The sequence below is a fragment of the Tauraco erythrolophus genome, chromosome 2 (assembly GCF_009769465.1).
Source record: "Tauraco erythrolophus isolate bTauEry1 chromosome 2, bTauEry1.pri, whole genome shotgun sequence".
NCBI classification, from domain to species: domain Eukaryota; kingdom Metazoa; phylum Chordata; class Aves; order Musophagiformes; family Musophagidae; genus Tauraco; species Tauraco erythrolophus.
The window spans coordinates 85,130,503-85,142,974 of record NC_141466.1 but is presented as its reverse complement, the minus strand read 5'-3'; the positions used below and the strand labels follow the sequence as shown (position 1 = coordinate 85,142,974).

Here is a 12,472-nt window from a genome sequence, read left to right as displayed (position 1 = left end):
GTTCTAGCAACAGAGAAAAATTATCAGGGCACTGTTTAAAGAAACCCAAGGACTCAAATAATCTCCAAACAGAACAGGTTGAACACCAACATTTCTGAGCAGCTTATTGAACAAATGCACAGATGGCTAAACTCGCCTGTCACTCTGACCTTGAAAACAAAACTCACTCCAGGCTATTTACCCCTCCCTCTCCCAGTGACTGAATGCACTTCTGTGGTGTTGGTGTGAAATTGTAAATTCTTTGGGGCACCATCTGAGTTTCCCTGAATTCTGGAAGAAAATTCTTACTCTTTAAAATTAACAAGGTTATGAAGTATTCCAGCTGACTGTACTTACTCCGAAATAAAGAATGAACTACAGTATTTACTATAAAAGCATGAGGTTACACTGGTTTGGGTTTTTTTTTGCTGCAACTGAGAGCTCTGGCACTGATCTCTAGAGCGACCTCAGACATCTCCCTTCACTGAGAGCATTGTCTTACCCTCTCATGCAGGAGCTGCCCTGATCCAGGTTGCACTTTTTACATACCACTATAGTGCAAGCAGTGACCGTTCAGTAATGTGGGAAGGCTCAAGCTGCAGAAACACGTCCTCTTCCTTAATCTGTTCTGACTCATCACTTCTTCAGGTAAGCAGTGGAAGGTTGGAAACTCAAATTCAGTCCCAGCCACAGGACCTAAAGTACTTCATAAATCTGAGCGACACGTTTCACAGGGATATTAGTGAAAATGAATGCATTATTGCAAGAACTTTCTGCCAGTGAATAAAAGCAAGTGCAGAGCCGTATAGTTGGGGGCGGGGGAAGGGGTGTGGGAAGGGAAGAGAGTTCAGAATAGCCTCAGAGAACAAATTTCACCCAAGGAATAGGAAAGGATATAAACATCCACAAAGTCACCTCCTCTCCACCGTGATATCACAGTTTTTTTAAACGAATAATTAGGTTGATGAGCTAATTCCATTACCGCCTACCACAGTGATTAATATTGCCTGACTGTCCCTTTGCAGTACGCCCTACCATCTACATATGCTTTTCATTTGGTTGATTGATGGCTCTTTGGGTCAGGGACTGTCTTTAGGGTTATGTTTGTGCCATGGGCATGGGTTCAGGACAAAGCCACTATGGGAATAGCTCATCCCACCTGACTCTCCATGGGGTTCAGTGCACTGGCACCAGCTTCCTGTGCTTCCTTCTCCTTCTGCAAAAGACCTTCTTGTGCACGAGAAGCTATGCAAGGACTAAGCATCACGCAGTAACAGTTACTCATGGCCACGTTCATTCCTTATGAGCCACTCAAGAAAAGGAAAGAGAGAGCGTGATGTGTCCCTACCAGGACAAAATAACTAGCCCTGATAAGACATTTGGGAAATCTCAGCAGTTTTTTATGAGTTCTATTGCTATATTTTAAAATGAAAAGAGTTCTGTCAATCATATTTATGCATCTCTTTTACAAGGAAGCGATCCAGACTTTTTGAGAGAAAAATACAGAAAAAACTGACACAACTAGAGTTCTGATTTAAATAGGATGACTTACTCAGCAAATACTCTAAGAAAGAAAAAGCACTTCTAAGCTACTATGATAATTTAAACTGCAATCAAGATATTAAAATACTGGTTTGAAAAGTGTCTTAGTGGTAACACATATGTAGGGAAATATATTGGAGGGAAAATGAGGAGATGGAGCAGAGAGGAACACCTGAGGTCCTGCAAGCTGAGTTTGCTGTTCTCATTGAATCAGAAAGAAATGAGAAGGCCCAAGCACCTCCTGCAGCAGCAGCTGCTGCCACCTTGATGTCCAGCATCAAGGACAACTGAAAAAGGCAACAGTATTGGGGCAGTTTTGCTGCCTACTTTGCCAAAGTCAGCTCTCCTGGAGCCCTTTTAACCCTCTGAAAGGTTTTGTTCATGTTCCCAGCTGCTGTAGACGTATATTTACTTTGTTTGAATGATGTCCTTCCTGCATGTTCCCACTTGGCCAGCTGACTGTGAAAAGATACTCAGCAAAGCTATTCACTGCAAGGAGATGCTCTGCATGAGAAATTCCAAAGCAGAGATAGGATCTGAAATTGTGCATCCATCTTGAAACAGAGACTTAACTGTCAGAGTGGAGTCAGGTTATCCGTATTACAGAAGACAGAAAAGCAGCTAATGTATATACATTATTTATATTATGCATATACATGCCTATGCACCTCCTTATAGCCACAAGCAATATTTAGGTTTTATGCCACTTCTGTTCCATGAATGGCTTATTAGGCTGGATTTTTAACCAAACATCATTTGCTTAAAAACACAAATGAAGAGCCAAACGGAAGTATTTACTCACATCCAAAAAGTGATTTGGAGTTTTGTTCATGAAAACAAGCAGAGAGGGGAATCTGGGGGTCAAAAAGCTAAAAGTCCTAACATTAACAACTGCTCTGTGAGCTGCCAGCCAAGAGTTGTTCACAGAGTAGCTCAGTATGGGCTTCAAAGGAAAACAAACCAATCAACCCTTTTTGTAGGAAAAGCAGATCACTGGGAAAACTGGGATGTCCTCAAATGGAGATTTATTTAAGGTCAGGCTCATCATTCAGGTTTAGAGGACCTTGCTTTTGGCCAGGAGCACCACAGACCTCTTCATAGATTTCATAGATTTCTAGGTTGGAAAAGACCTTAGAGATCATCGAGTCCAACCATCCCTAATCCCCATTAAACCATATCCTCAAGTAGATCATCCACCCTATTCTTAAACACATCCAGGGATGGGGACTCAACCACCTCCCTGGGCAGCCTATTCCAGTGGCTGACAACCCTTTCAGAGAAGAAATACTTCCTAACATCCAACCTGAATCTCCCCTGACTAAGCTTATACCCATTTCCTCTTGTTCTATCACCCAACACTAATGTAAAGAGCCCTTCCCCCACCTCCCCACCATCTTTTCTCAAGTATTTGTAGACTGTAATCAGGTCTCCCCTCAGCCTCCTCTTCTCCAGGCTAAACAGCCCCAACTCCCTCAGCCACTCCTCATAAGTTTTATTTTCCAGCCCCTTGACCAGTTTAGTCGCCCTTCTTTGGACTCGCTCCAGGAGCTCAATATCTCTCTTAAAGCGAGGGGCCCAAAACTGGACACACCTCACATCTTGAGGTTCCTTCCATTCCTGACAGTCAGTCATATGTAGCTCACTTACCTGTTCTGTCTGGGCTGCCTCGCATTTTTATAGACATACATTATTCAGACTTTTGAAATGGAATTATCATGATTTATGAAGTGTTTATAGTCACATTTTATCCTGAATAAAATGACCTCAATGCCATCATGTGGAAACAATGAGGGAGGGAATTCATCCAGACAGTATTACAGAATTTTTACATATTTCCAAGTGAGTACCGTGAGGTTTTTCTGACAGCAGACAGGTGACAGACCAGTCAGTCTTTAACTATCAGGCAACAAGTCTTTCCTTCATGACGGCAATTTCACAAGAGATGAAGGGGAAGGTGCACATATGAAGGGGGAAAACAATGGATTTTCTTCTTGTTTACATCAATTCTCTTAATATGTTAAACACAGAAAAAAAAAACCTCTCTTTTAATACAGTAAATAAACCAAACAACCACCAAATAAGTGCTTTGCATTCTGCAAGATCCCTCATAAGTGGGAGACATAACTGAATGTACCATTTCAAGCACACCATAGTTGAAGATTCCCAACCTTATCAGACTAGGTTTTTCCATTTTTGCATGAATGCCCATGTTCCTGTATATTCTTTTTTACCCTCCCCTAAGGTCCCTCTCACCCAACCATTTTACAGGATGATAATTACAGCCAAGTCATGGAATGAAAATAGAAGGCGGCTGGTAAGATGATCCCGGACGTCATCCGGATGCAAGTGAAGCACGCGTATCTAATTCATTAAGTGAGCAAGAGGATTAGAGTGGTGCTGAGCATCTATTCTGTTTCATTTGACATTACATTAATTTACTCTCTCACTGGACAGGATGAGAGGTGCAACGTAATTATAACTCAGAATCTAAAACTTCTGGCATGTCTGAAGACTTATTAGTTCGGTGGCAGTTGGCTGGGGGAGAAACATGGCAGGAGAGATGAGCAAACCTTGTGCTCGCTGTGCCCATTACGCTTCAGTAGTAAGTTGCGTGTGGGACTGCTGAAGTTCACCTTGGAGATAAAGGACACTGCCTCTGTGTAGCAAATGACTTTCCAAAAGCCTTGAGAGCAGAATCTTCCAAGGATGTTTCACAAGGTGAATCTATTTCGCGTCAGACAGAACAAGTGCTTTAAAACCTGGATGGAAGATGTACAATCCTAATTTTCTTCTTAGAGTGAACAGCACTGCTGAAAATGCAAACCCTCATTCCCAGCGAGCCTCTTTTCTTGCATAGCTACTCAAACAGACGTAGTGATTCATGGATCAAATTTTACTGTGAACAAATGTTCAACTGCAGCAAATCCACAGACCCTGCAGTTCTGACATGCATTCAGCCTAAGAAGGCAGTATGCACGTCCCACCTGCACCTCTGAACTGCTGCTTTGGAACATGCAGGACACCACGATTTCACAGAAGCTCTTGGGAAAAAGAAATATCAGAAAATATCTGCCCCCTCACACCTCTAGGTATCAAAAGAAATGGCTAGATTTTTCAAGAGCTCTTGAAATACATTAGCAATTGGGGAATCTGAGATTTTGAAAAGTTGTCCCCAGTGCTTTACAACACCAAAATCAAACCCTTTAACACATCTCCCACTCAAGCTCATATCTCACCTTGAAATCACATCAGATTTTATTTCTTTAGAAGTAGAGGTGTGAAAAGAGATGTAATAGGAAACCCTGCTAATATGTTTCTCACAGAAAAATGGACATCTTGATACCATATTGATTTAGTCTATTGGACACTGCTGGCTATCACAGATAGAGAGTATATACACACAGAGATACACTTAGAGAGAGAAGCTGACTCATTAAAAATGACAGAAGTCACAGTACCTAGACATTTAGATAAACTTAGGATGTACAAACAGATCTTTTAACTTCATTTCAATTTAATTAGTTTAGGGCTGGCAGACAGATGACACTATTAGAGACAGGCACTCTCAGTTAAAGCACACAGCAAACACAGTATCAGGAATTTGTTGTCACCGTCCTTTGAATCTAGTATCTATGAGACTCAGAGGCATGCTGCCTTTGGATTGTAGCCCCCAGCAAGGCAATGAAGAGAAGTGACTTTTACCTTCGGTCCTGCAATACATTTAAGGGCCTGGTGGAACTGAATAAAGACACTTGAAGAGGTAAAACCCACCTGGCAGATGAAACCAGTGGATGAACACTGCCGAACCCAGAGACTGAATTTCCTCTTTTTCCTCTTGCGCAGCTCCCTCTCTGTGCATGTGGCAATGAAAACAGGATCCTCGTCAATCAGGGGCTCATGTAGTACCTGCAAGTGGCAAGAAGAGAGGCAGGAGAAAGAAAAGGAAGAGTACACGACTGCTGAAAAAAAAGATGCTTTAAATTCTTCCAAGGAAATAAAATCCTTGCATTGTGCTTGTGCACACCACCTCATACAAAGGAGCAAAACCGCTTTTGCTCAATGCTACCATCCAACAAAAAACAAAGCCTGACCAAGCACACTTCATTGTGTATGGCTGCTCTACACGTGGTTTCCAAACACTACAAGGCATGGCTCTCACTTCCCACTATCAGCTACAGTTTAACACACCTCCAAAACGTGGCCTCTACCTCTCACTGTCTTAGTATACAGTATACAGGAGAGAGTTCAACTCTCTCCAAAATGAGGTGTGGGGGGGAGGGATGGGGATTGTTAGCAGCATCCTTCTCCAAGCTATATCATCAGCTTCATCCTGTTTGGCAGAATGTCTTCCATTCAAACATTCCCTACAATATGGTCATAATACACACTCGTTGGTTACAGCGAAGGAAGACATGCAGCAAAGAGAAGAGAAGTTAAGGGAGAAAAAGATATTTTCTGCTGTAACTTAAGGAGATGGTAGAGAGACAGAAAACATTTTTCCTGGTGGCAGCAGCTTCAGGGAGCTTGCTCTTGCCTCAGGAGCTGGAAAATTTGACAAAAGGAGACAGAAAGATAAAGAATCAGAAGCAGGCATACAAAAAGACAAGGCAGACTGGAGCAAGTAACGAAAATCTGTGAAAGTGAGCAGTTTCTGCATTCTGTATCCAGATGATGTAAAGTGGTTCCCTGTTCCTTACAGCTGTTTTGTTACAATTCTCTCTATTAATTCTGTAGCAAAATGATTAGGTTTTACACTATAGAACCCACCAATAGAAAAGCACTGCCACCTCCTTGCAGCTCACAGGTAGCTGTGCATAACATACACATCCCTGACTGCATGGTGTGTAAGTTGCCTAGCAAGTCACTTGTGAGAGTGCAAATGCGTGGAAACTGTTGAAAGGTCTCAGCTGATGAATGCTGACCAAATTCAGACATCCATATTGCTAAATCAGAGCAAGACCCTGCAGGCTCCCTTCCTAGTATACGAGGGGAAAGCAGTTCCAGCAGGTCATAATTCGAACCCTTTTAAAGACGTGTAAAATAAGTCAGATGGGTTACTATCTAAAGAAGCCGGTTCTTTTCCAGTGACCATGACCCCAGGAGACAGGCTCAGATACAGGTAACCACAATGCAGAGCCTCCCACCGTCAGACCGACTCTTTCCACATCTGCATGTGTGCTACTTTTGTGCACATCTGCAGGCAGACAGTGCTGAGAATGAGAACAAAGTTGCATTAAACCTGGGAGTGATGCTCATAGGACAGCTGTGGTGGGTAAGCAGTTAAGCATCAGTGATGAGCAGCTGCTGGCCTCCTGACTACAAGACGTTTGTTGAACATCACTCTGTCAGCCCAAAATAGGCACCCGCGCCCTCCCCACACAGCGGCGGCTGCACACTTTCATTTATACACAGTCCACTTCTTAACAGCTCATGAAACATTCACAGGACCATCTGAAAGCACTCTTGTGAAATGTTCAAATTATACACCAAAATGCAGATGCAAGCAAGGAGAGCTGCACACAAAGATATTTTTTCTTAAAGCTGCAGCTGTCCCATTTCCCTACTGGAGCCAAATCCTCTTCCTCTCTTAAGGTTCACTCGAAACACTGCTCTTCCTTTCCAAAGGCCACCTTGGGCATTTCACACACCCCTCAGGGAATTCTGACAGTGTTTTGCAAATATTAAACATGCCCTCATTCACTTCTGCCTTTCTGCCTCTTCGTGCAGAGAGGAGGACCACATCTCTTGGGATGGGGCTGGATACACTGCTAAGAATTCCTCAGCTCTGGAAAGGCTCTCTTACCTGCCAGATTCTGCAGAGTGGTGTGGTTCAACCGTTATAATCTCTCCTGCTGTAGGACGGAGAGCAGCAGAAAGAAAAGGCTGTATAAACATCACTTGAGGAAATTTTTTACTCTCTGTCACCAGCCCAGCTCCCTCCTCTGCACCACAGCACCAGTTCTCCTCACGGCAGCTCTACTGCATCCTGCAAACTCTTCGCACTCTTTTCTGCCTTCTCAGACACAGTGAGGCCTTGTCAGCCTTAAATTTAGAAAGCAAATCTGAATTTTGAAAACCTCTCCCCATTCTCCTCTTCTCCCTGCCTACACTCAGCCCTGCCTTCCCCTAGCACCCAGAGCTTCCTCTCCTTTCCCCTATCCAAATGTTTAAGTCACTCTCATTTCTCTGTAAGACAACCAATGCTCCACTGAGTGCCTACCGAACTGCTGGCAAGAGAGGACAAAAATGGAAACAATGTAGGGCAAGATTTGCTGTTGCTGCAAAGAGGGAATGTGGACAGGCAGAAAAACTGAATAAAATCCCTGGAGCTTGCTCTTCTAGCTTCCTCCTGAGAAAGTGGGGAGACAAGTGCTGCCACCCCTCCACGTGCAACCACCCCTTCGACAGCTGTAAAGGACTTTGCAAGCAAGACACTGTATGGGCTGTTCCTGCTGCTGGAACAGCTGATCCCCATCTCATTTTCAAAGGGGGCAATCTGTTGCTTCTGGCACTGACATAGTTTCCCTACGATAGCCCTGTTGCCACTGGCCAGTGTTATTGGTTTGTTCACTCTCCTCGATTCTCAGTCTCCTTGAACCTCCTGTAATCTCAAACTCATCTCTTTACCAAATCCCCATGCAAAGTGGTATTTGCTCCCTCCCCGCTCTTGCTATCACTGCAATACTTGCTTTTTCAAGACTGAGCTTACTGTCCCCATGACATACTCTTTCCTGCTTCTCATCTTCCTAGATAAAAATCTACTTTCAGGCTTAATTGACTGCTACACGTATTCCTGGCTGCCTCTTCACCATCTTTGACTCAGTCCCCAAGCCTCCCCTCTTCCTATTTTGACTTCCTTTGATGCAAGATATCTTGTGGATTTCTTCACAGAAACTAACCCCATTTGCTTCTCTCAAATCTCCAGTTTTTTTCAGGTCTAAGAAGCTCTTCATCTAGTTGCTTTGCTTCCCCACAGCTATCCCATTGTTGGTTTTTTTCCCTCTCATTTATAGCCATCCTCATCTCTGCTAGATCTTCTTGCGAAACTTTCACACTTTTTTTTCCCTCAATATGTACATGCACTCCAAACGTTGGGAGTCCCATCTTGGAGTCTTGCCCCTCCAGCATTTGCTCCCTCACACATCTTTCATTCACTGAACAAAGAAGCTAGCCACTGCCCAGAGCACCTTCCTTTCTTCTCCATTTTAGATAATCTCCAAAGATCTTTCCATTCCACAGTTCCACCCATTCTGCTCTCACCACAGCACAAATAGGCTTGCAGACAAAGCCCAGAGCCACTAACTCTTTTGTACTTGGACTTCCTAGATTCATTGCTTTAGATACTGAACCAACATATCCGTGCGATAACTCAGCTTCTCTTAACTACATGGCCATCTCCAACACAGCCTGTCTCTTGGAGAAACTGCCTCAGCTTGCCTTGTCTCTGGCTTTTGGTAGGTACCATCCAGTTGCAAACAGAGTCTTCTGGGTAACTGCACCTGTATGCACAGATTCGGTGATTGCTTCTGCAATAGTAGCTAGTGCTTCTGCTTCCTTGCTCAAAAGCTCCTCCTGTCTAAACTAAACTCTCCGCTAGCATCTGACATCTCTGCTCGCGTACCCAGCTGTCAGTTCTGGTTTTACTACGCTACATTTGAGAGCATCTCTCTTCCCTTAAGATAACCCCTTACTATCTCCTTTTTTGGTCACTACAAACATCTCTCTCCTCCTGCTGCAGATCTCACTGGTCAGTGAATCTGAGCATCAGTCTTCACCTCCAACTCCTTACAAGGTCTTCTGAGCCAGGTAGTGCCTGCATTTTCCATGCTTTCTGAGTAACAGCTCTAAAATATTACTTGTTTTACAGTAACAATCCACCCATACAGTCAAGTTTTCATCCAAGCCCACAGCCATCCTTGCAACAGTATTCCTTTTGGCCTCAACATAAAGCAATCTTGCCCTATGGATTGCTGTGGGAAAGTCATTCTCCTAGTCCATCACACTGGCCGCATCACTTTTCTTGACTTCTCTCTGACATAACTTCTCCAATATATCAGACATTCTTTCTCTTCACTTTCAAAGTCCTGTTTGGCCTATCCACATTTTACTGATCCTCTTTGCCATCATTCAAAGGTTAACTTCCATCTCTGATGGAGCCATGATGTCACACTCCTCTGCCCATTTGTTCAGTCTTCAATCAACTCTTTAAAGAAAAAAAACAAATCAGTTCTTACAGCACTCCATTATCATCAGGTAATTTTAAAATAGCCATAAAGGTTCATCATTTTCTGCTGTCAAACTCTCCCTAAAATCTGGCTTCACCAGAGGATTAACTGATTAGCCGCCAAGAGCTATAGGGCATCAGAAATTTACCTTGTTATTCAATCTTCTTATTGCTCCTCTGTCTGTCTTTCTTCTGCTCCATGTCTTACACTTGGCCAACATCCTCTGAATACTTACATCTTTGTGTTACACTCACAGAAGCCCTAAGACAGAACAGTCCTGGTTTGAGACCAGCACCTTTACTCACAAAGGACCATTTTGAAAACAGGAAAACTGAGATATAAAAGTGTGTCTTGAGCAAGATCTTTTAATTTGGAAATGCCCAATACCAAATCAACATTTAATAATGAGGACACGAGCTACGAGTTTATCAGCCTGGTTTTACCCCTCTGTGTTTTCAGAGAAGCTATCTTCTAATGCTGTGCGCTGGTTTGGAAGAACTGTTGAAACTGCTTAGCTGTATCCCATGATACCACCAAGAGCGTAACAAACCAACCTCCTAGTAACCAGCCAAATCTCATCACCATGCCCTTGAAGTAAGAGGTTGCAGTTATGTCTTTCTTTGCCAGGGAGTTCACTCCTGTCTGAGATAAGGACTTTAGCTGATTTTTCGCAGCTGACCTTTCACTGAGCAGATGCAGAACTGTTTGGTTCCAAGATGCCAAAGAGAAGGTACTTTGGAGGGAGAGGGAAGAGTAGAGTGCCTGGAGTTGTGGGACAGCCAGAGACAGCAATCCTGTCTAGTCACATCCCGCTGACAAGCACATAAATACTCAGCAGGCACAGAAGGACATTTGAGCAGTGATGTTATTTTCCTGAGCTCCTCTGGTTTCTGGAATTCAGTGTATATCCTTGGCAGGTGGGTACCCTTGAATTTGTTGCAGTATACCTCCTGAGATCAGGCAGGGCATCCTCCCTGTCTTCAGGCTTCCACTTGTAGACAGTAGCATAGCTACAAAGCTAAGCAGCAAAGAGCTGACACTGACTCCAGGAATAGACCCAAAACTCCACCTCTTGTTGCTCAGGTAGAGGCAGTAGTTTATTTATAAAGAAGATATTGGAGGATGCAGAGAATATTCCTGTCATTCCTATCAAATCTAGGTCAGAGCACCATTTTTTTTTTTTACTTAGGAAATTGACGTTAGTGCTGCTGATACGCAATTATAATGTTCTGGGCTTTCAATATGTTCATAAGCTGGAGAGTAATTATTTCCTTTTGTTTGCTCAGTATATTTAGCAAAATAATTATAATTCACGAGATTGTTTTCTTTGTTTTGGTATATTGGCATAGTTCTCTCTCTGCTTCCGTTTCCTTTCATAGAAACTGTGGTGTCATTTTTGCATTCACATTTTTTTGGGGGGTTACAGATGAAAAAAAAACCCTAAATGCTCTCTGATAGAAATTCTACTTGAAGAATCTTTTCTAGCTCTCCAAAAAGAAAAGATCAAATCTATAGAAGAAATAACTGTGAAGGTAGATGTTGCACTGACTGTTGGATGCAGACTGTCTGCTTTGTCCACAGAGGTGTATCGTGGTCTAACCCCAGTCAGCAACTAAGCCCCACGCAGGCTCTCGCTCACTCCCCCCTGGTAGGATGGGGAGAGAACTGGAAGGGTAAAAGTGAGAAAACTCATGGGTTGAGATAAAGACAGTTTAATCGGTAAAGCAAAAGCCACGCATGCAAGCAAAGCAAAACAAGGAATTCCTTCACTTCTTCCCATCGGCAGGCAGGTGTTCAGCCATCCCCAGGAAAGCAGGGCTCCATCACAGGTAACGATGACTTGGGAAGATAAACGCCATCACTCCAAACGTCCTCCCCTTCCTTCTTCTTCCCTCAGCGTTATATGCTGAGCATGACGTTATACGGTATGGGATATCCCTTTGGTCAGTTGGGGTCACCTGTCCCAGCTGTGTCCCCTCCCAACTTGTTGTGCACCCTTAGCCTACTCACTGGTGGGGTGGGGTGAGAAGAAAAAGCCTTGACTCTGGACAAGCAGTACTCAGCAATAACAAAAACATCTCAATATTATCAACACTGTTGCCAGCACAAATCCAAGTCTACCTACAATCCCAAACAGCCTTGCTGCAGTCAACAGCAAGGATCTCAAGTCATTCCTCTCTTGATGCCACTTACAAGACATTAGCCTGAAGCTTGAGCATAGATCGTGGCTCGGGCACAAGCCACCCGGATACGACAAGTCCATGTTTAAGATACAGGTGTACCTTAAGCAACAAATCCATTTTGACCTTGGGATTCCAGGTGTCACTGATTACAGAAACCTGGGCCCCTCTTCCCAAAACGCTTTCAGAGGCAGCACATCCAACAGCCCATCTGAATGGGTCTTTGCCCTGTCTTTTCCCTTTGTTTCTGTGCAAGTGGGTTATTATTTTAAATTATTATTTCTCACTGGGCCTGACATTTTAGGTTTGATGTTTACTGCAGTCTGCTAATCTGCACTCAAGACAATTTTCAGGGAGAGGTCTTTTCTGCTGTTTTGAACAGATGGGGTCCATGTCTCTTGAGTCAGGTAGTGCGCAGCTCTGCCTGATGGCACCCAAGAGGATGTCAGGCATAAGGCTCCTTTCAGGAGGGGGCCTGGAACATCCCCCAAAAGGCTACTGGTGCTACACTAGAGTATTTTTAACAACAGATTCAAAACCTTTTTC

At 43.6% G+C, this 12,472-nt stretch overlaps 1 protein-coding gene across 2 annotated transcripts in view; it reads right to left on the bottom strand.

The window, feature by feature from the left end:
• PGBD5 (piggyBac transposable element derived 5) overlaps positions 1-12,472 on the bottom strand; it is a 68,641-nt gene that overhangs the window by 23,616 nt on the left and 32,553 nt on the right. For both annotated transcript variants that reach the window (XM_086627300.1, XM_086627307.1), the window contains one exon: positions 5,293-5,427. In XM_086627300.1, coding sequence (XP_086483426.1) covers positions 5,293-5,427 — 135 coding nt within the window. The remainder of the gene's footprint in view (positions 1-5,292; positions 5,428-12,472) is intronic.